This window comes from Pan paniscus, chromosome 3 (genome assembly GCF_029289425.2).
Source record: "Pan paniscus chromosome 3, NHGRI_mPanPan1-v2.0_pri, whole genome shotgun sequence".
Classification (NCBI taxonomy): domain Eukaryota; kingdom Metazoa; phylum Chordata; class Mammalia; order Primates; family Hominidae; genus Pan; species Pan paniscus.
This window is the reverse complement of record NC_073252.2, coordinates 80,239,097-80,260,706: the sequence shown is the minus strand read 5'-3', so window position 1 is coordinate 80,260,706 and position 21,610 is coordinate 80,239,097. Positions and strand designations below refer to the sequence as shown.

At 40.1% G+C, this 21,610-nt stretch overlaps 1 protein-coding gene across 1 annotated transcript in view; it reads right to left on the bottom strand.

Moving 5' to 3' along the window:
* Positions 1–21,610, bottom strand: part of CORIN (corin, serine peptidase) — a 242,760-nt gene that overhangs the window by 4,928 nt on the left and 216,222 nt on the right. Inside the window, exons 20-21 of the mRNA XM_003816014.6 lie at positions 3,253–3,524; positions 67–200 (exon numbers count right to left, since the gene is read on the bottom strand). Of these exons, the coding sequence (XP_003816062.5) occupies positions 67–200; positions 3,253–3,524 (406 nt within the window). The remainder of the gene's footprint in view (positions 1–66; positions 201–3,252; positions 3,525–21,610) is intronic.

The following is a 21,610-nucleotide window of genomic DNA, read 5'->3' as shown; positions in this document are numbered from 1 at the left end:
AGTTTATAGGAATCCACTGAAGTTATTGTTGAACTGAATCTCCTTGGTAACCAGAAAGCAACTTACCATGCATGAATCAACTGTGCCAGACTCATAGCCAGCACATATCATCCGAGTGGTGATGGTCTTCATGTCAAAGTAGGACTGACAATGTTCCAGAGAAATAATGCGGACCTCTCCCTCTTGCAGCTTAAATGGCACTGAATTTTTAAAAAATAAGAATATATATGATGATAAAATGACTCAAAAGTGAGGCTAGTGAGCCTAGCCAAATATGAAATGCAAATATAATATAAATATTTTTATACCAAGAGAGGCATATTCTTTACTTGAAATCTCATTTTAAAGACATGGCTGGTTTGGAATCAGAATTTTCTAGTTAGAAGCGTTCATAGCAATTATCCGGTGAAACTCCTTTATTTTATTAATGAGGAAACCAAGGCCTAGACTGGTTAAGTAAGTTGGTTCATCCTTACCGTATGCTACAACCAAAGCAATAGCTACTACAAAGAAAAGAAAAAAATCAAGCCAGAGCTCTGCTGGCTGCCAGATAGGAGGCTGCCAGCTCGGCGTCAGCTCAGCATGATAGTCCTGCTCTGCTAAAGTAGAGAAAACCTGTTTAATCTAACAGGGAAGGGTTGTCCTATTCTTGATGAAAAGAATATGCCTCAATATGTGCCCCAGCAGCCATTACTTGATGTAAGAACCTCTAATCCTAGAGGATATGACAGAGAGATATCGAAAAGCACAAAGCCATCCCTTGGTATTGACAGAGAGAATATGTGAATTCCATCTTGCTTAAAAGTTCTTGAAGAATGACAATGGATTTCTTGAAGCAAGACAGCATGAATCTTTCACTGTTTAGCCATTCTGCAAAATTATACACACTGTTCTTCTTTTAAACAGTGATGGTGAAGCACTACTGGGTACCTTATTGGAAGAAAGAGCCATTTTTAGGAAAATCAATGTGATGCAGACAGTGGATGTTTCACAGGTTGTCAAAAGAATAAGAACAATAGCTAACATTTATTGGGCACTAGTGGGTCTCATTGCCTTTAATCTTTACAATACTCCTGTGAGTTAGGTAGTTGCTATTTTTTTTCCATTTTATAGTAAGCTTGAAAGTTATACAGTCAGATCAGTCAGGTCTTTCTGACTGAATTCAGCAGATCTTTGCTTTTTTTTTTTTTTTTTTTTTTTGAGACAGGGTCTCATTCTGTCACCCAGGCAGTGGTCACTTGCTCACTGCAGCCTCCACCTTGGCTCAAGAAATCCTTGGCTCACTGCAGCCTCTACCTTCCAGGCTCAAGAAATCCTCCCACCTCAGCCTCCCAAGTAGCTGGGACTACAGGCACACACCCCCATGCCAAGCTAATTTTTTTTTTGTAGAGACAGAGTTCCACCATGTTGCCCAGGCTGGTCTTGAACTCCTGGGCTCAATTCATGCTATACTACATGTGTGGAGTGTGCATTATGTTGCACTATTGCTCTGAGTTCAATATGGATATTGTAGGAGGAATATAAGCAGAAACAATATCAAGCATAGTCTGCTCTTAAATTACAGAATTAATCATAGCTTTGAAAAAAAACAGATGCATAGGAATGGTGACAGCATGTCTAACATTGCCTTCAAAATTGTTACATGTGAGTTTTTTTGAAAAAGTCATTGACTTCTGCCTATTGAATTTCCTTTCTATTCTGTAATTGATGAAATAGAAAAGAAACTCAACGTAAGTCAAACCTTATCTGACTAAATTTTAAGAAAAAATTCCTTCAAATATACAATTTCTAAGGCCAATAACAGAATGCCAATATACATTATTATTCTTGAAAGCCATGGCATTATACTTGATATGGACAGAGTAGGCAGCACTTAGTTTTTTTTTTTTTAAGTTTCAGGTGGGTGGATCACCTGAGGTCAGGAGTTTGAAACTAGCTTGGCCAACGTGGTGAAACCCCGTCTCACTAAAAATACAAAAAAAAAAAAAATTAGCCAGGCGTCATGGCACATGTCTGTAATCCCTACTCGGGAGGGTGAGGCAGGAGAATCACTTGAACCTGGGAGGTGGAGGTTGCAGTGAGCCGAGATTGTGCCACTGTATTCCAGCCTGGGTGACAGAGTGAGACTCCGTCTCAAAAACAAACAAACAAACAATTATTATTTCTAAATTAGGTCAAACTGAATGAGAGAGTCCATTGTAGGGGTTTAGAGTAAATACAGAGTACACATTTTAAATTTCTATGTGTTTTATATGTTAAGTCATCTACAGAGCCAAACTATTTTAATCAATTTAAATAGTCAAATAGCAAATCAATGTACTTTCTTGAAGGACTTATAGTTTGTATTACAGATGTTGATAAGACCAAATCATAACATAGAATTGGAAATATGACCATGCAGCTTGACTGCAGAGATTCCCAGTGACTGTCTCTATCATTGGGCTATCTGCAGGCAGATAGAGAGAGTCCAAAGCACAGTTCAGTGACAGGTCTCCTCCTGCCACAAGGAAGCTCCAAAACATTAATAGTAGCTCCTGGAGAGAGATTCTGAAGTGTGGAGAGGGATTTTTGAGATTGCATCTGAGCTTGGCCAATTTAAATGCCATGGCTCATTATTAATGTCTATGATTTGCACAGCAGATGAAGTGTGACACATCGCTAAGTATTTACCATTTGTGGCTATATTTTTGTAAGAGAAAATGGGAAATTATGGCCAAAAGCTACCTAGCTTTTGGGTCTGGGTACTGGGTCTCATTCTGTTACCCAGGCAGTGGTGAGATCTTGGCTTACTGCAGCCTCCACCTTCCAGGCTCAAGAAATCCTCCCACCTCAGCCTCCCAACTGAGGAACACAATGTTTCTCAGGCTCCTGAAGATCCTGGCTGATATGGTTTGGCTGTGTTCCCACCCAAATCTCATCTTGAATTGTAGTTCCCATAATCTCCACGTGTAATGGGAGGGATCTGGTGGGAGGTAATTGAAACATGGGGGGCAGTTACCCTCTTGATAGTGAGTTCTCACGAGGTCTGATGGTTTTATAAGGGGCTTTTCCCCCTTTTGCTCAGTACTTCTCCTTGCTGCTACCATGTGAAGAAGAACATGTTTGCTTCCCCTTCTGCCATGATTGTAGGTTTCCTGAGGCCTCCCCATCCCTGCAGAACTGTGAATCAATTAAACTTCTTTCCTTTATAAATTACCCAATCTCAGGTATGTGCTTATAGCAGCATGAGAATGGACTAATACACTGGCTTACTTTTATTGCCCATGTGGCCCCAGCCTGTGATATAGCAATACGTGTCAGGCTCTAGCCACTGCTCCGGGTTGGGCAAGCAGACAGGCCGGACGTAGCCAGTCTCATTGATGTCTTCACTCAGCTCAACGATGCTGATGTCATAGTCCACCACTGCTCGACTGTAGCGGGGATGCAGGATGATGGTCTTCACAAAGCGTGTCTGCATGAACACTGATGGATGGTCTAGATTGTTGATGCCAAGCACCACTTTCCAAACTGCAGCATTCTCTCTCCTAAAATTATAATTCAAGAGCTATTGGCATCTTAAACTCTAGTTTATCATGTGAAATTCACATGTAATTTTAAAACATTTTATTTATGTAAATAATGGCCATTTTCATGCCCACCTCTCAATGTATTCATATAAGTGGCATTTATATAATAGCCTGAGTGATTAGCAAATAAGTATTATTGTTGCAGAAAGCATAGCTCATGATTCCTGAATGGGGCTAGTCTTTAACATAAAACTTCTTCAGTTTTAAAGGCAGGCAGAGTTAGTTACTTGCTTCACAGAATGAGCAAGATAATGAAAAGCTATGAAGAAGAGAGAGGAGCAAGAGGAAAAGTGAAAAAGAAGAAGAGGAAGCCAAGACTAAGATATTCCTCCAAGAAAGAGCAAGTGACTTGAAGAAATGCCAGGGGAACCTCCCACAGATTTCCAGCTCAGGGCTTAAAAAGGTCACCCACAACCTCCAATGGTCATTCTTATACTCCACTGTTTTTGAATACTTGTCAACAATATTTTAGTCGATTCCCGCCTTAAAACACTTTCTTCACTTGGCTTCCAGGTCTTGCCATGCTCCAAAATTTCTTCCAATCTCATGGACCTTTCCCTCTCAGTCTTTTCTTCTGGGTTCTCCTCTTTGGCTCTCAGTCTCCATGTTGAAATGCTCTGGAATTTCACTCTCAGCTGTCTATTCTCACTCCATACTCCCTTGATTTCATCTAGTCCAATGGTTTTAAATCCCACCATACCCTGGTGACCCCAAATGTATATCTCCAGCTCTATCCTTTCCCTGAGCTGCAAACTTAATGTTCAATGGTCTATTTAACACTCTCAGTTGGATGTTTCAGCCAACATTTATTGAGGGCTCACCATGTATGCCACAGTATTTAAGAATTCAGGATTCAGTTTACAGGAACTTAATACTATAATCAACCCAGGTGAATCTTCTCCTTTTCTTACACCCAACACCGAATGCATCAGCAAGTCTTTGCCAATCCTGCTTTCAAATATATCCCACATCTTACTGTTTCTCCCTCCTCCATGGCTATAATCCTAATCTAAGCTACTCTGAACTACATGGACCATGCAATGGCCTCCCAAATCATGGTCCTTCTTCTAATCTTAGTCCCTGTAGTCCATTTTCCTTACTATCAGGATATATATTGACTATATCCTCTATATTAGTCAGAGCAATATTTTAAAAATAAAATTAGATCAATCCATCTTCTGCTCACTATTCTCCAAAAGCTTTGTATCACACTTGAGACAAATCCTAGACTCCTATCCCTGGCCTCTGAGGCCCTACACCATATGCTCATTCTCAACCCAAAGACTTTCTTGCTAATTTTGAACATGCCAAGAGCATCCTCCACTCAGGAGCTATTTCCCTTGATGTTCCCCCAGCTCTCACATGGGTCCTACCATTACTCCTTCTCTTCATCCAGGTCTCAACTCAAACATCATCTGCTCAGAGCTGTTTCCCCAGCCAACCTGTCTCACCCTTACTCTGCCCCCTTCACTCTACTTGACACTGCTTTACTTTTCTTCTCATACTATCCATTGATATCAATGACATTGATATAACCATTTGTCTATTCTCTGTCTTGGCCCCTAGAATATAGTTATCTCTGTGAAGGCAGGGATTTGGCTGGTCTTTTTCACTGCTTTATTCACAGGGCTTGGTACCTGGCCTACAGTAGGTCCTCAACAAGTACCTATTTAATGATGGCTCAATGAATGTTTTTGACTCTAACCACAAAGTCAAGGTCTGTTCTTCATCACTCCCTCCATCCCTTCCTTCACTCCCAGTCTCTCCTTCACCAGAGTGGTCAGGATCAAAAATGTGGACATTTATTGGACCACAGTGTTGGGGCAAGGGTAGAGCTTTAATTGTGGGCATTTCCTTATACTCTGGTAATGTGAGTCAGCCACACTACCACTGTTCCTGCTTGGGAGCTTGTGATCAAATCAACTAAAGTAGGTTGATTTGACCAGCTAGACCAATTGTTTTTCAACCCAGGCTGAACACTGAATCCTCTGGGAGCCTTTAAAATAGTGATTCTCTGGGCATCACCCCATATCAATCTAAACAGAAGCTCATGGACTGGGGCCTGGGAGTCTGTATTTTTAAGAGCTCTCTAGGGAATCTTAGGCAAAACCCCACCCACAACCCTTCTTTTCTTGGCACGCCTTTCTTTACCATCAGCATGGCAAAGATTCGAAAGGCTGAGATTTCAAGGGAGTTAGGAAGGAGGAGCCAAGGTAGGCACTCACTTGGTTTTTAGTATTGTTGGATACTTGGGGCAGACTCTACTAACAGACCCCCTCTATATAGTCATGCATGTTGTCCTTTTTCCATTAAACAAATAGTAATTTCAGGGATATCAGAGGAACAGACATCATTCAGTGAATAGAGAGATAGAGATATATAGCAATTTTCTCTATGCCAAGCATTGTGTTAGGGATTACAAGAATAAGCAAGAAAAGCATGATTCCCTGCCTATACAAACATTGTAATTGAGTGAAGGTAGACAATTAAATAAACAATTAGATTAAAATGCAGGTAGTACTATCACATGAGCATTACAAGATAATGTTACAGAATAATTTCTTTTTTTTTCTTTTCTTGAGTCAGGGTCTCGCTCTGTCACCCAGGTTGGAGTGCAGTGGCATGATGATAGCTCACTGCAGTCTCAACCTCCCAGGCTCAAGGGATCCACTGGCCTCAGCCCCCCACCAAGTAGCTGAGACTACAGACACACACCACCATATCTGACTAATTTTTTTTTGGAATTTTAGTAGAGATAAGGTTTTGCTGTGTTGCCCAAGCTGGTCTTGAACTCCTGAGCTCAAGCAATCCTCCCGCCTTGGGCCTCCCAAAGTGCTAGGATTGCAGGTGTAAGCCACCAAGCCCAGACCAGAAGAATTATTTTTCATTAAATAAAGCTGTCACTAAAAGAACATGCTTTTCTTATCCTTCCTTCCTTCCTACCTTCTTTCCCTCCTTCCTTTCTTCCCTCCTTCCTTCCTTTCTTTTTCTTTCCTTTTTTCCTTCTTTCTCTTACTTCTTTCTTCCTTTCCTTTTTTCCTTCTTTCTTATCCTTATTTCTTCCTTCCCTTCCTCCCCCTTCTCTCCTTTCTTCTTTCTCTCGTTCCTTCCTTTTTCACTCCACAGTAATAAGTGCATTACCATCTGAGAAGTTCAATATGTATTTGTGATTCTATTGTTTCAGATACCTGAAATCAAGCAATAATTTATTTCAAATTTCTGACTACTTAATAGCTTCTTGCCCTTGAATAGCGTTACTAAGTTTTGGCTGTGAAAAACATTCATCCACATGCTTAAACCATAAGCAGTATTTTGAGTAATCGAACATTCCAAATTATTTGTAACAAAATTGAATAACATCAAAATTCTGGACTTAATTACTGTATTGAGATTAATGTAATTCTAATTATAAAAAATTAGTGTCAATAAAACTGCTAAACATTAATTTGTACCCAGTAGTCTCTTGTTACATAAGCTATTGGCCTTATGGTATAGACAGGCGGATCATGAGGTCAGGAGACCGAGACCATCCTGGCTAATGCGGTGAAACCCCGTCTCTACTAAAAATACAAAAAATTAGCCGGGCATGGTGGCGGGTGCCTGTAGTCCCAGCTATTCGGGAGGCTGAGGCAGGAGAATGGCGTGAACCCGGGAGGCAGAACTTGCAGTGAGCCGAGATGGCGCTACTGCACTCCAGCCTGGGCAACAGAGTGAGACTCCACCTCAAAAAAAAAAAAAAAAATTCCACCAAAAGAAAAAAAATGTACACAGGAAATTCACATAATTTTTTGTATTCAGTGATGACAGTGTTCTTTTCTTCTTTTTGTTATGAGTATATTGTGAAAAATAATGTCTCTTTTGATGTCTTCCCTCCTGTCACCCCGGGTATGGCAGAAACCAAAAACAGAACAAGAAAAAACCCAACCTGTTGTTTGAAAGAGTCTCCTGGGGTGAAGGAGATGTACATACATGGTGATTGTTACATTAAGCAAGTGCTAAAAAGAAGGAGTCAGGAGTAATGGCAAAGACAGCCCTGTGTCTGGGTAGAAGCAAAAAGAAGGAGGACAATTTCAGGCTACATGAATGCCACATGAGTTTAGTATCAGTTCTAAAGTACGAATTAACCAGATGTGGTGGCGTGCACCTATAGTCCCAGCTACTCAAGAGGCTGAGGCAGGAGAATCACTTAAACCCTGGAAGCGGAGGTTGCAGTGAGCCAAGATCATGCCACTGCACTCCAGCCTGGGCTACAGGGCTAGACTCCATCTCAAAAAAAAGAAAAAAAAAAGTACCATTGGAGAAACACATGGAAACAGACTCTGATCGTATGACTATTTTAGTAAAAACCATTAAATTATGGCCAGGTGCGGTGGTTCACACCTGTAATAACAGCACTTTGGGAGGCTGAGGCGGGCAACTCACCTGAGGTCAGGAGTTCAAGGCCAGCCTGACCAGCATGGCAAAACCCCGTTTCTACAAAAAATACAAAAATTAGCTAGGTGTGATGGCAGGCACCTGTAACCCCAGCTACTCAGGAGGCTGAGGCAAAAGAATCACTTGAACCTGGGAGCTGGAGGCTGCAGTGAGCTGAGATCGGCCATTGCACTCCAGCCTGGGCGACAAGAGCAAAACTCCATCGCCAAAGAAAAAAAAAAGAGCTAAATTAGGCTACCAAGAAAAGAAAGCCAAGTATAGCAGCTGAAAATCTTCAGTTTAAAGGGAATTACTTGCCATTTGGCTGTCAAGCCTCAAAGCAGCAGCAAGGAGAGCTGGCACATCCTTAAAGAAGTTTGTGCAAAGAACTTCAGACTGTGAGAGGAAGGAAGCAGGCCAAGGTGAAGCCAGGTGAGAATCCACCAATCCCAGGGAAAACAACTGAGGAAGATGTTAAAACACCTTATTCTTCTTTGTCCTCACTGTGGTTAGTATTTTATTCCTTGAAATCACATTTAGAGTCTAATTTGCTTCATGTTTACACTATTGTTTTAATAATAAATGTACTTCATAGACAATATTGAGCTTGTATGATTTCAACTTACAATTCTTCAATTATTAACTCTAGAGAAAAAAAAAAAAAACTCAGCCACTTACATATGTCAGACACACTATAGCATCCAGAGGAATTTATACAGAATTGCAGGCACAATGTCTCTGGAGGCAAAAATCAGTCTCTTTGGTTTGCAATTTGCCACACTCAGCTCTAGTTTAGACATGAAATTTTTCACTCAATTCAGCTAGTCAAATTTAAAGATTTCTATCTTTATCTTTTCTTAGGAGTGAAAAATTTCCCTTCTCTCACCCTCTCTGACTTTGCTTAGAATATCTTATATTTAATATTTTTCCTGTTTAATAAAGTTAATATTATAATTAACAACTATGATAGAAATGTATCTATTTTACAAGACTTACTCCAGAAATAGCATAGCTAAGTGGTGATTTGGAGATCATCTGAAGGTTACCAAATCTGCACTAAATAAAGAAATACCACACTATGGCATCATTGCTGTTCTACAAATCTTAGGAATCTCTTACTTTTAATATTGTGCTCTGTCCTTGGCATTTCATTTTTATTATTTTTTTTTTTTTTGAGATGGAGTTTCACTCTTGTCACCCAGGCTGAAGTGCAATGGCGCAATCTCAGCTCACTGCAACCTTTGCCTCAGAGGTTCAAGCGATTCTCCTGCCTCAGCCTCCTAAGTAGCTGGGATTACAGGCACCCGCCACCATGCCTGGCTAATTTTTGTATTTTTAGTAGAGACAGGGTTTCACCATGTTGGCCAATCTGGTCTTGAACTCCTGACCTCAGGTGATCCACCCACTTCGGCCTTCCAAAGTGCCGGGATTATAGGTGTGAGCCACTGCACCCGGCTATCCTTGGTATTTTTAAAAAATTATCTGTAACAGGCAAGGTAAACGGATTTTTTTTTCTTCAACTGTTATTTTAAGTTCCGGGATACATGTGCAGGAAGTGCAGGTTTGTTACATAGGTAAACGTGTGCCGTGGTGGTTTGCTGCACAGATCAACCCATCACCTAGGTGTTAAGCCCAGCATCCATTAGCTATTCTCCATGATGCTCTTCCTCACCCACCGCTACCCCCAACAGGCCCCAGTGTGTGTTATCTCCCACTATGTGTCCATGTGTTCTCATCATTCAGCTCCCACTTATCAGTGAGAACATATGGTATTTGATTTTCTGTTCCTGTGTTAGTTTGCTGAGGATAAGCCTTCCAGCTTCATCCGTGTCCCTGCAAGTGACATGATCTCATTCCATTTTATGGCTGCATAGGATTCCACGGTGTATATGTACCACATTTTCTTTATCCAGTCTATCATCGATGGGCATTTGGGTTGATTCTATGTCATTGCTATTGTGAATAGTGCTGCAATGAACATATGCATGATGTATCTTCATAATAGAATGACTTATATTCCTTTGGGTATATACCCAGTAATGGGATTGCTGGGTCAAATGGTATTTTTGCTTCTAGATCTTTGAGAAATTGCCACACTATCTTCCACAATGGTTGAATTAATTTACACTCCCACCAATGGTGTAAAAGCATCCCTTTTTCTTCACAGTCTTGCCAGCATCTGTTGTTTCTTGGCTTTTTAATAATTGCCATTCTGACTGGTGTGAAATGGTATCTCATTGTGGTTTCGATTTACATTTCTGTAATGATCAGTGATGTTGAGCTTTTTCTCGTATGTTTATTGGCCACATGAATGTCTTCTTTTGAGAAGTGTCTGTTCATGTCCTTTGCCCACTTTTTAATGGGGTTGTTTTTTTTTCTTGTAAATTTAAGTTCCTTATAGACTCTAGATACTAAACCTTTGTCAGATAAATAAATTGCAATTATTTTTCTCATTCTGTAGGTTGTCTATTCAATATGATGATAGCTTCTTTTGCTGTGCAGAAACTGTTTAGTTTAATTGGATCCCATTTGTCAATTTTTCCTTTCGTTGCAATTGCTTTCAATATTTTTGTCATGTAATCTTTCCCTGTGCCTATGTCCTGAATGGTATTCCCTAGGTTTTCTTCTAGGGTTTTTGTAGTTTCGGGTTTTACATCTAAGTCTTTAATCCATCTTGAGTTAATTTTTGTATAAGGTGTAAGGAAGGGGTCCAGTTTCAAATTTCTGCATATGGCTAGCCAGTTGTCCCAGCACCATTTATTAAATAGGAAATCTTTTCCCCATTGCTTGTTTTTGTCATGTTTGTGGAAGATCAGACGGTTGTAGGTGTGTGGCCTTATTTCTGGGTTCTCTATTCTGTTCCATTGGTCTATGTGTCTGTTCTTGTACAGTAGTACCATGCTGTTTTGGTTACTGTAGTCTTGTAGTATAGTTTGAAGTCGGGTAGGGTGATGCCTCTAGCTTTGTTCTTTTTGCTTAGGATTGTCTTTGCTATATGGGCTCTTTTTTGGTTTCATATGAATTTTAAAATAGTTTTTTCTAATTCTGTGAAGAATGTCAATGGCAGTTTAATGGAAATAACATTGAATCTATAAATTACTTTGAGCAGTATGGCCATTTTCACAATATTGATTCTTCCTATCCATGAGCATGGAATTTTTTTCCATTTGTTTGTGTCCTCTCTGATTTCCTTAAACAGCAGTTTGTAGTTCTCCTTGAAGAGGTCTTCACTTCCCTTGTTAGCTGTATTCTTAGGTATTTTATTCTGTTTGTAGCAATTGTGAATGGGAGTTCATTCATGATTTGGCTCTGTGCTTGCCTGTTGTGGTGTATAAAAATGCTAGCAATTTTTGCACATTGATTTTGTATCCTGAGACTTTGCTAAAGTTGCTTATCAGTTTAAGAAGCTTTTGGGTCAAGACAATGGGGTTTTCTAGATATAGGATCATGTCATCTGCAAACAAAGATAATTTGATTTCCTCTCTTCCTATTTGAATATCCTTTCTTTCTTTCTCTTGGCTGATTGCCCTGGACAAAACTTCCAATATTGTGTTGAATAGGAGTGGTAAGAGAGGGCATCCTTGTCTTGTGCGGTTTCCAAGGGGAATGCTTCCAGTTTTTGCCTATTCCGCATGATATTGGCTGTGAGTTTGTCATAAGTGGCTGTTATTATTTAAGGGATGTTCCTTCAATCCCTAGTTTATTGAGAGTTTTTTAATATGAAGGGATGTTGAATTTTATCAAAGGCCTTTTGTGTGTCTATTGAGATAATCATGTGGTTTTGCCTAGTTCTTTTTGTATTGAACTAGCATTGCATCCTGGGGATGAAGCTGACTTGATCGTGGTAGAAAAGCTTTTTGATGTGCTGCTGGATTTGGTTTGCCAGTATTTTATTGAGGATTTCGACATCAATGTTTATCAGGGATATTGGCCTGAAGTTTTATTCTAGATATGGTACCAGCTCCTCTTTGTACCTTTGGTAGATTTCAGCTATAAACCTGGTGAATAGACTTTAGAATAGAGACTTCGAAGTAAATATATGAAGTGGCTGGGGTAAATTCAGTAAGTACAGACTGTGTCACACCACAAGCCCTGCCCATCCTGAGGGCCATTCGCCTCTCAGCTCCAGAAAATTGTTGTCATGTTGGAATGCTCAGTGGAATCTGACCTTCCAATTATCTAAGGAAAGCCAAAGTTCTGGATTTTATGCAAAGTATCTGTGGTTTTAAATGCTACCTAAAAATTTAAAAATGGATACAACAAGCAAACTAGATTGGCAGCCTGGATGTCTCATTAGTATACAATCTCAATAGTTTTCCAAGTGTTTCTACACACTTTATTCCAAATGATCCTCACACCAACTGTGAGATGTAAATAGGGATTCATTGTTCCATTTTAGAGAAGAGAAATCAGTGACTCAGAGGAGATGAGCAACTCATCTAAAGTCACAGAGACAGCAAGTGATGGTAACAGACTAACTTGCTGGTCCTTTGAACCTGCTACACCACATCCTTACAACTAAACTTCTCTGAAACAAAGACAAGGGTCCGCAGGCATCAAAAAGGATTTAGGTACTGGGCACAGGAGGGAAAGCATGTAGGATGGACGGAGACTCTTGTGAGTCATAAGGTGACAGATAGCAGGAAGATGTGTGCTCTTTCCTGAATGTATCCCTCAAATATGATAGAAAGCTAGCCGTCAGTGATAAAATTACAGGAAATGAACAATTCTATTATGCTAGGTTCCAAAAAATGCAAGAGAAGGGTTTAGTCACATGCATATTCTAGACCTTCAAGAATCAAGTTTCAGAATGTTTCAGGGGGAAAAAGCTATGAAAATATGTCCAGAGATTCTTAAAGCAGTCATGGCTCAACAAAGTTGGGAGAGTTTAAGTGCCAAATTCTGATACTACCATCACAAATAATTGCAGTATGTAAGAAAATGAAGAATCAGTTGAACAGTAAATGTGACTACATAAAGATCTCAGAGCACGCGAGTGCAGTGGCTTACACCTGTAATCCCAGCACTTTGGGAGGCTAAAGCGGGCAGATCACAAGGTCAGGAGTATGAGACCAGACTGGCCAACATAGTGAAACCCCATGTCTACTAAAAATGCAAAAATTAGCCGAGTGTGGTGGCACGTGCCTGTAGCCCCAGCTACTTGGGAGGCTGAGGCAGGAGAATCACTTGAACCTAGGAGGCGGAGGTTTCAGTGAGCTGAGACCGTGCCATTGCACTCCAGCCTGAGCAACAGAGCGAGACTCCATCTCAAAAAAAGAAAAAAAACTCAGAGCTTTGAAGTCTATCATAAAAGAAAGGCATGAAATCAAAGTAATTGCGGCATTATTCACAATAGCAAAGACTTGGAACCAACCCAAATGTCCAACAATGATAGACTGGATTAAGAAAATGTGGCACATATACACCATGGAATACTATGCAGCCATAACAATTGATGAGTTCATGTCCTTTGTAGGGACATGGATGAAATTGGAAATCATCATTCTCAGTAAACTATCGCAAGAACAAAAAACCAAACACCGCATATTCTCACTCATAGGTGAGAATTGAACAATGAGATCACATGGACACAGGAAGGGGAACATCACACTCTGGGGACTGTTGTGGGGTGGGGGGAGGGGGGAGGGATAGCATTGGGAGATATACCTAATGCTAGATTATGAGTTAGTGGGTGCAGCGCACCAGCATGGCACATGTACACGTATGTAACTAACCTGCACAATGTGCACATGTACCCTACAACTTAAAGTATAATAAAAAAAAAAAGAAATCAAAGTAATTGTCCAAAAGTCTTACTTATTGAATGAGCAGGGCTTTGTCTAAAAAGAAACAAAGTGGGAAAAATAAAAATGGCTTCTTGGCAAAATGATGTGCAAAATAGAACAAGAAAAGAGGAAAATTGTTGTCTGTAGTAGATAATTTAAATGTTTGTAGATAAGTAAGACAAAGCAGAATGATTTGAAGCTTACTTTACCCCCAATTTCTTTTTTTGTTGTTGTTGTTTTGAGACAGAGTTTCGCTCTTGTTGCCCAGGCTGGAGTGCAATGGCATGATCTCAGCTCACTGCAACCACCTCCACATCCTGGGTTCAAGTGATTCGCCTGCCTCAGCCTCCAGAGTAGCTTGGATTACAGGCGCCCACCACCATGCCTGGCTAATTTTTTCTATTTTCAGTAGAGATGCGGTTTCACCATATTTTAGCCAGGCTGGTCTCGAACTCCTGACCTCAGGTGATCCACCCGCCTCAGCCTCCCAAAGTGCTGGGATTAGAGGCGTGAGCCACCATACTCGGCCCTTTACCTCCAATTTCTATATTCAAGGAGAATAATCTTCAGACAATACCCAGATGATTAATCTATGTGATGAAAACATACAGGTGCTTAATACATTGGAAATGGTGAATTGATGTGCGGTCCAAGGCATGGGAGGAGCTGGTGAGATCACTGATTCTCTGTAGAAGAGTTAACATTTCTAGTTTGAGACAAATTACAGCCCTACATACTGAAATGACTACAGATATGATTACTAAGAAACACCAAGAAGAGGCTGACTTGTCAACTAACAAGTATTTACTGAGTGGCTGCTGTATGCCATGCTGAAAGAAATAAAAACTCAAGAGTGAGGAAGGCAGATGGAGTTCATGTCTTCATAGAGTTTTCATTCCACTAAACTAGATAGTAAAAAAAAAAGTACATAAACAAATAAGATTATCTCGGGCACTTAGAAGTAAAAAATATATATTTATGGTAATGTAATAGAAGATTTGACGGGGCAATCACTTTGGCTAGGTTGGTTAGGGAAGGTCTTTGAGAAAGTGACACTCAAATAGAGACTTGAACACTGAAAAGGAAGTAGTTTTATGACTCTATGAAAGTATTCCCAACTGCAGAAACAGCAAATACAAAAGTCCTGAGGCAGGAATGAGCTTGGAGGATTTCAGGAGCTGAATGAAAGCTAGCATGGTTGGAGCCCAGTGAGTGATGGGAGACTAGAAGGAGACGCAGTCAAAGTGCTGGGACTAGATCTTAATAGGCTCCAATGAAAAGATTTTATTCTTGTTATAATGGGAAGCCAATGTAGGGTTTTAAGCAGGGGAGTGACATGGTGTGATTTACATTTTAGAAAGTTCACTATCTTACTGTGTGGATAATAGGTAATAAGGGAACAAGAGAGTAGTCAAAAAAAGCCAAATAGGAAACTGTTTCAGTAGTCATTATGGATTGGTCGTGTCCCTCTAAAATCTATATGTTGAAGTTGTAACTCCTAGTATATTATAACTTTATTAGGAAATAGGGACTTTATGGAGGTAATCAAGTTAAAATGACCTCATTAGGATGGGCTTGAATCCAATATGACTAATCCACATCCAGTATAATGCTGGCAGGCACACAAGGAGAACACTGTCTGAAGAGGAAGGCAGACATTAGGGTCCTGCTTCTACAGGCCAAGGAATACCAAAAATTGCCAGGAAACCACCGGGATCTAGGCAACAGGCATTCTCTCTCATAGCACTCAGAAGGAAGAAACCCTGCCAGTACCTTGATCCTGAACTTCTAGCCTCCGGAACTGTATGGTTCAAATCACCCAGCTTGTGATACTTTGTTATGGCAGCCCTAGGAAATAAATAGTCCAGAAGTGAGATGATGGTGGCTTGGAGTAGGATTATAGCATTAGGATGGGAGAGATGCTTGGCTTCCACTTTTTTGGAAGAAGATTCTACAGGATTTACTGATAAAGTAAATGTGAGAAGAATTAAGGATGACTCCTAGGTTTGGTATATTAGCGAACCGATGGATGATGCCTTTTACTGAGATGGGGGAAGTTTGTGAAGCAACAATTATTTGCTCAGTGGGAGAAGTGAGAAATCAATAGATTTGTTTAGGTCACGTAAAGTAAGATGTTTATTACATGTTCAAATGAACATCTTATCTTCACAGTTAAATGTATTCATGTGAAGTTGGTGGGTTGTGGTGATTGGGTGGAAATCTGGGCTGGGCTGGAGATATAAATTTAAAAGTTATGAAGAAATATTTCATATATTTGATATTCAAGTATATTCATATTAATACTCACATACTTTATATTCATATTTTTCAAATATGAACAAGTATTTGTTCAAATCAGGACAGGTATATAAACCACGTGATGAGATGAGTGAGTGTAGACATACAAGAAAGCCAAGAATTTGGTCCCTAGGAAGTAAAGCATTCAGTAGCCTAAAAATGAGCTGAAAAAAGAGAAAAAGAGTTAGTCTCTGACATATGAAGAAAACAAGGAGTTTTTGTGTTATTTTAGAAGAAAATGAAAGTATTTCAAGGAGGATGTAGTGATAAAATACTGGAGAGGGTTCCAGTGGGTTGAAAACTGAAAATACATCATTGGACTGCAAGATGGAAGTCATTAGAGATTTTAACAAGTGTCACTTCTGTAATGATCTTGATAAGAACACAACCAGAGTGGGTTGAAGAGAATGTGGGACATGGAGAGGTGTAGACAGTGACTGTAGGAAACTCTTTTAGGAATTTTTCTGTGAACAGTGGCCGGAATGGAGCAACAGATGAAGAGGGATATGAATTCAAAAGAATGGGGCTCAAGTTTGTGATATTAAGACATGGCATGGTTGCTGAAGGGAGTGATCCAACAAAAAAAGATAAATTAATGATGCAAAATAAAAATGATAACTTTAGGAGTAAAGTCTTTGAAAACATGAAAGGGGATATGCTTGTTTTAAAATGGGAGCAAAGACATGTCCTCCACCATATTCAAGGGAAAGCAGTGAATGTGGCCAAAGAGGCAGGTGATTTGTTGGAATTGGGGGTGAGACAAGGTGAAAGACATGATGGCATCTATTTTATTCATGAAGTATAAGGTGAGATCAGTAAAGGATGACAAAGATTTGGAGACAGAGAATAAGCTGTCAAATAGTTGTCTATTCACAATCAGAGTAGAAAAGTGACTTTACTGTGGAAGTATATTGAAAGTGTCTGATTGTGTTAGATGCTCATTTGGGGTTTATGATCATATATTTTATGTGACCTCAGTTAGCAGACAGGTGTATGATATTCTCCAAAGTGGGTCAGGTGTTCAGGTGCAGATGCAACATACATGACTAGGGAGTGACAAGACTGAAAGACACAGGCAAGTAACCACAACAATTTAAAACGAGACAGCTCCAAGTTTCTGAAAGCCCCCCCCAAAACAATGGGATTGCACGTTAGGCCACCTGCTAGCTATATCCTAGACCCAGACGTTTTCCAGTGGAGAGGAGAGGGTGACGGAAAACATTTCCATAGAGGGCAGGGCAGTGGGGAGTATGAGGTAAGGTCAGAGTCACCTAGGGATTTTTAAAGCCACACTTGCTCACTCCCCAGTGATGCTGAGAAACAGCACCCCATGGGAGGTATGGAGCTAAAATGGAAAATTTTTCTTTTCGTGGACATTACTATTGATGGGAATAGGCCAAATCCTTAGAGTAGATGGAATAGAAAAACAAATTGTGAGTGACTGGCACAGTTCATGCACTCCTAGAAGATAAAGATGTAGGCAGAAGGACACAGCATGAGCTCAGTAATAAAAAGTCAAACCAAACTTCTCACTTCCTTTTCTCAGTGCATTAAAAGACTGCCAGAGCAGGGCAGGTGAGCAAGCAAGAACAAAGATTTTATTCTTGGGAATAGGAGAGGGAGATGTTTAGAAATAGGTGGAAGATTATTGAGTAATATTAAGGGTCCAACTGATGTTGAAAGTCAGGCATGGCAGTAATCTGCATTCTTCAGTAGTGCTCTCCCTCAGTCCTGAAGAGCATAGACATAGGATTAGAAAATGTGGCCTGAGCACAGTGGCTCATGCCTGTAATCCCAGTACTTTGGGAGGCCGAAGTGGGTGGATGACTTGAGGTCAGGAGTTCGAGACCAGCCTGACCAACATGGTGAAATCCCGTCTCTACTAAAAATACAAAATTAGCTGAGCATGGTGGCGGGCACCTGTAATCCCAGCTACTTGGGAGGCTGAGGCAGGAGAATGGCTTGAACTCGGGAGGCAGAGGTTGCAGTGAGACGAGATCATGCCACTTCACTCCAGCTTGGGCAACAGGAGTGAAACTCCATCAAAAAAAAAAAAAAAAGGAAAGGAAAGGGAAGGGAAGGGAAAGGAAGGGAAAGGAAAGGAAAAATGTGATCTTGACTTTGGAGGTCTGCCCAGTGTGTTGGAAAAATCTAGGGAGGAAGAAGTCCAAGGTCCTAGTGAAAAGACTGAAGTGAGAAGTGATGAACCCAGGGAACGAGGTAAGTTGAGGGAAGGAAAGGAGGCGAGGGCTGGGCGCAGTGGCTCACGCCTGTAATCCCAGCACTTTGGGAGGCCGAGGAGGGCGGATCACAAGGTCAGGAGATCGAGACCATCCTGGCTAACATGGTGAAACCCCGTCTTTACTAAAAATACAAAAAATTAGCCGGGCATGGTGGTGGGCACCTGCAGTCCCAGCTACTCGGGAGGCTGAGGCAGGAGAATGGCATGAACCCAGGAGGCGGAGCTTGCAGTGAGCCAAGATCGCGCGGCTGCACTCTAGCTTGGGCACAGAGCGAGACTCTGTCTCACAAAAAAAAAAAAGAAAGAAAGAAAAAGAAAGGAGGCAAGAAGGAGACTCTTTGGACTGAGATACTAGGGCAGTAAGTGCAGCCACCAACCAAAAATCTTGTTGGATTGAAGAGCTGGTGTGAAGGGAATCAAGACATGGGTGACATGGCAGGAGTATGGATTGTGGTCATATAGTAGGAGGACAGTTTTTCACCTGGGTTTCCTGGAGAGGAATCAGATGTTTCTGACCATTACTAGCTGTGTGCCAGCCTAGGAAGTTCATTCTTAAGTCTTTCAGAAGTGGAAGAAAGCAGGAAAATTGCTTGCTAAATTACCCATGAAAGTCAAAACCTTTCTTCCTTAGAACTTTTGAAAGCGAATTGTCACTAGGACATATGGGGCTTGATCTGGTCAACCATCTCATGATTTTAAATTTTCATTTGGGATTTTTATCTACCTCTTCATAGCAGAGCAAAACAAACTTGTCTTTTTCCCATAAATATAATTAAAAAAGAGACAGGCTGAGGATACCTACCAATGGGTCACTCTAGGCCTTGTCAAAGTATGGGATCAGGATATGAAGTAAATCCCATTAATTGCTGTAATTGATAGCTCCAAAAGGGAGTATGGCATACAATTAGAAGTTCCCAAAAGTTTGCAGCTCCCCTGGAGATGTTATAAAATAGAATCAGGGTTATTAGCCCACATTCAAGCAAAAGCTTGTTTAAAGTGGGGCATTTTCTAACTTCTTCTGGATAGACTAGGCCTCTCTTCACAGTTTTGTTAAATTTAGTGTTTCATGAAACTTACCAAGGCCTTTAATATTATGTACATGCCTTTAATTATAAGCACATATTTCTTCTCTATTGCAAGATTTCTCCTGAACTTTACAGATCTGTCAGTGCAAGAGGAAACTTGGATACCACATGTGGAAATAACAAAAGTGGGATATGAACCTCGATTAACTAGCACATAAAGAGTGCTGTTCCCTGAAAAAAAACTGTTGGATTCATTTAGCTAATCATCTCTTGATGAATGTACTCTTGCTAGTATAACCTTCTTATTACCATGGAGTTACAAATTAGGTCTGCAAAAGACATCTGGAAACATCTGGCCCCTTCTAAAGCAATAACACTCCGGTGTGTTTTTTGACATACTATGCAGACTCTTCCAATAATTCTGGATCTTACACATTAAAAGCTCTCAAGCGAAGGTGCTAGTTAGATTTTTTTAATGTTTTATTTCCCCCAAAATAGCAATCAAATAACTGGATATACACATTTCCATTTTATAATCACTATCACACTGTAATCTAATTACTTGTTTAAATGTCTGTCTCCTCACTAGATTAGCCCCTTAGAGAACAAAACATGTATCCATCTGTGTAACTTCCTTAATGAAACTACAGGTATGTGCTGGAACTGTATCCTCTACAAACAAGAGTACTAATAGGTGAGTAGCTTTCTTTAAGAACATTTATTGCAGTATTGTTAAAATGGCAGCAAACTGGAACTAAACCAAATGTCCATCAAGTGGGGAATAATTTTAAAAGTTATAGTAAATCTATAGATAGAATATTATTTGGCCTTAAAAAAAATGAGTTAGAGCTGCATCAGTTGACCTGGAGAGATGTCCATGATATATTGCTACATGAGAAAAGCAACTAACAAACGGAATTATAGAGTGTTATTCCAAATTGTAAAAGTAAACAATGACGGCTTGTGAAAAAGATAGGTGTTTATGGTTGTGGGAGAATATTCATAATGCACTAACAGGGGTTACCTTAAGGATGATCAGGAATTAAGGTAAATGAGTGTGGGAGAATAGTGCTAGCAAAATGCAAAAATACTCATGCCATAATGCTAAGGGAAAATGCAGAATGCATGATTTTAGCAATAGTTTTTTTAAAAGAAAAGTTTACCTTTCGGTGTCTTACTGGTTGATGCCAGGCATAGTTCTTAAAGCTCTACATAGACTGTTTCACTTCCTGCCCGCACCAACTCTGTGAGGTAGGGATTATTATTTCTTTAATTTCACATAACAGAAAACTGTGGTCCATAGAAGTTACTGAACTGGCCAGTGGTCACACAATAATTGGCTAAGCTAAGACAAAATAATAACAGGCAAATAGGCAAAAAATGAAATTGCATTTTCTTCCTAGAAACTAATCAGATCAAATGAAAAGTATCCATTTAATTAAGTAATAGACCTGTGGATTATTTTTTGCCTTGAATTTTTGCTATTATTTAATATTACTTCATTTAAATAAAGTAAAATTACTAAAAATAAATACAATAAAATGGCTAGTATGGTGGTTTTCAAAACCTGTCCTCAAGTCCTTTGATGTGGGAGGTCTGTGTTTCTTCCCTTTGAATCAGGTGGGGCCTGTAACTGATGGCTCTGGGCAACCACATAGGAGAAGCAACATTTTGTGCTTTTGGATGCTGAGTCAAAAAAGGTAATACAGCTTCTTCCTGGCTTCCTTTTTGGGAAGCTTGCTTTGGAGGATGCCAGCCACCATGAAGTGAGTCTCATACAGAGAGGAACTGAGGCCCCAGCCAACAGGCAGCATCTACTGTCAGACTTCAGATGGTGCCAGCCTCTCCCTAGCTTTGGAATCTTCTAGCTGAGGCCCCAGAAATCACAGAGCAGAGACAAATTATGCCAACTACACTTTGCCTGAATCTTCAGTGAGCATAATAAATGTCTGAGTTTTTGTTTGTTGTTATTGTTTTGTTTATGTTTGGTTTTGTTTGTTTTGTTTTGTTTTGCTACAAATTACATAGCAACAGATAGCTGGAAGAGATTCTGCAGTGATGTTCGTCAGTTTGGGGTAGGTTTTCCCTTAGTTTTATTCTTCTGCTCTCTTTAGGCATATTGTGGTGGTTAATTTTATGTATCAATTTGGCTGGGCCACAGCACCCAAATATTTGGCCAAACATTATTCTATATGTTTCTGTGAGGGTGTTTTTTTTTTATGAGATTAATATTTAAATCAGCGGACTTTGAGTAAAGCCGATGACACTCCATGATGTGGA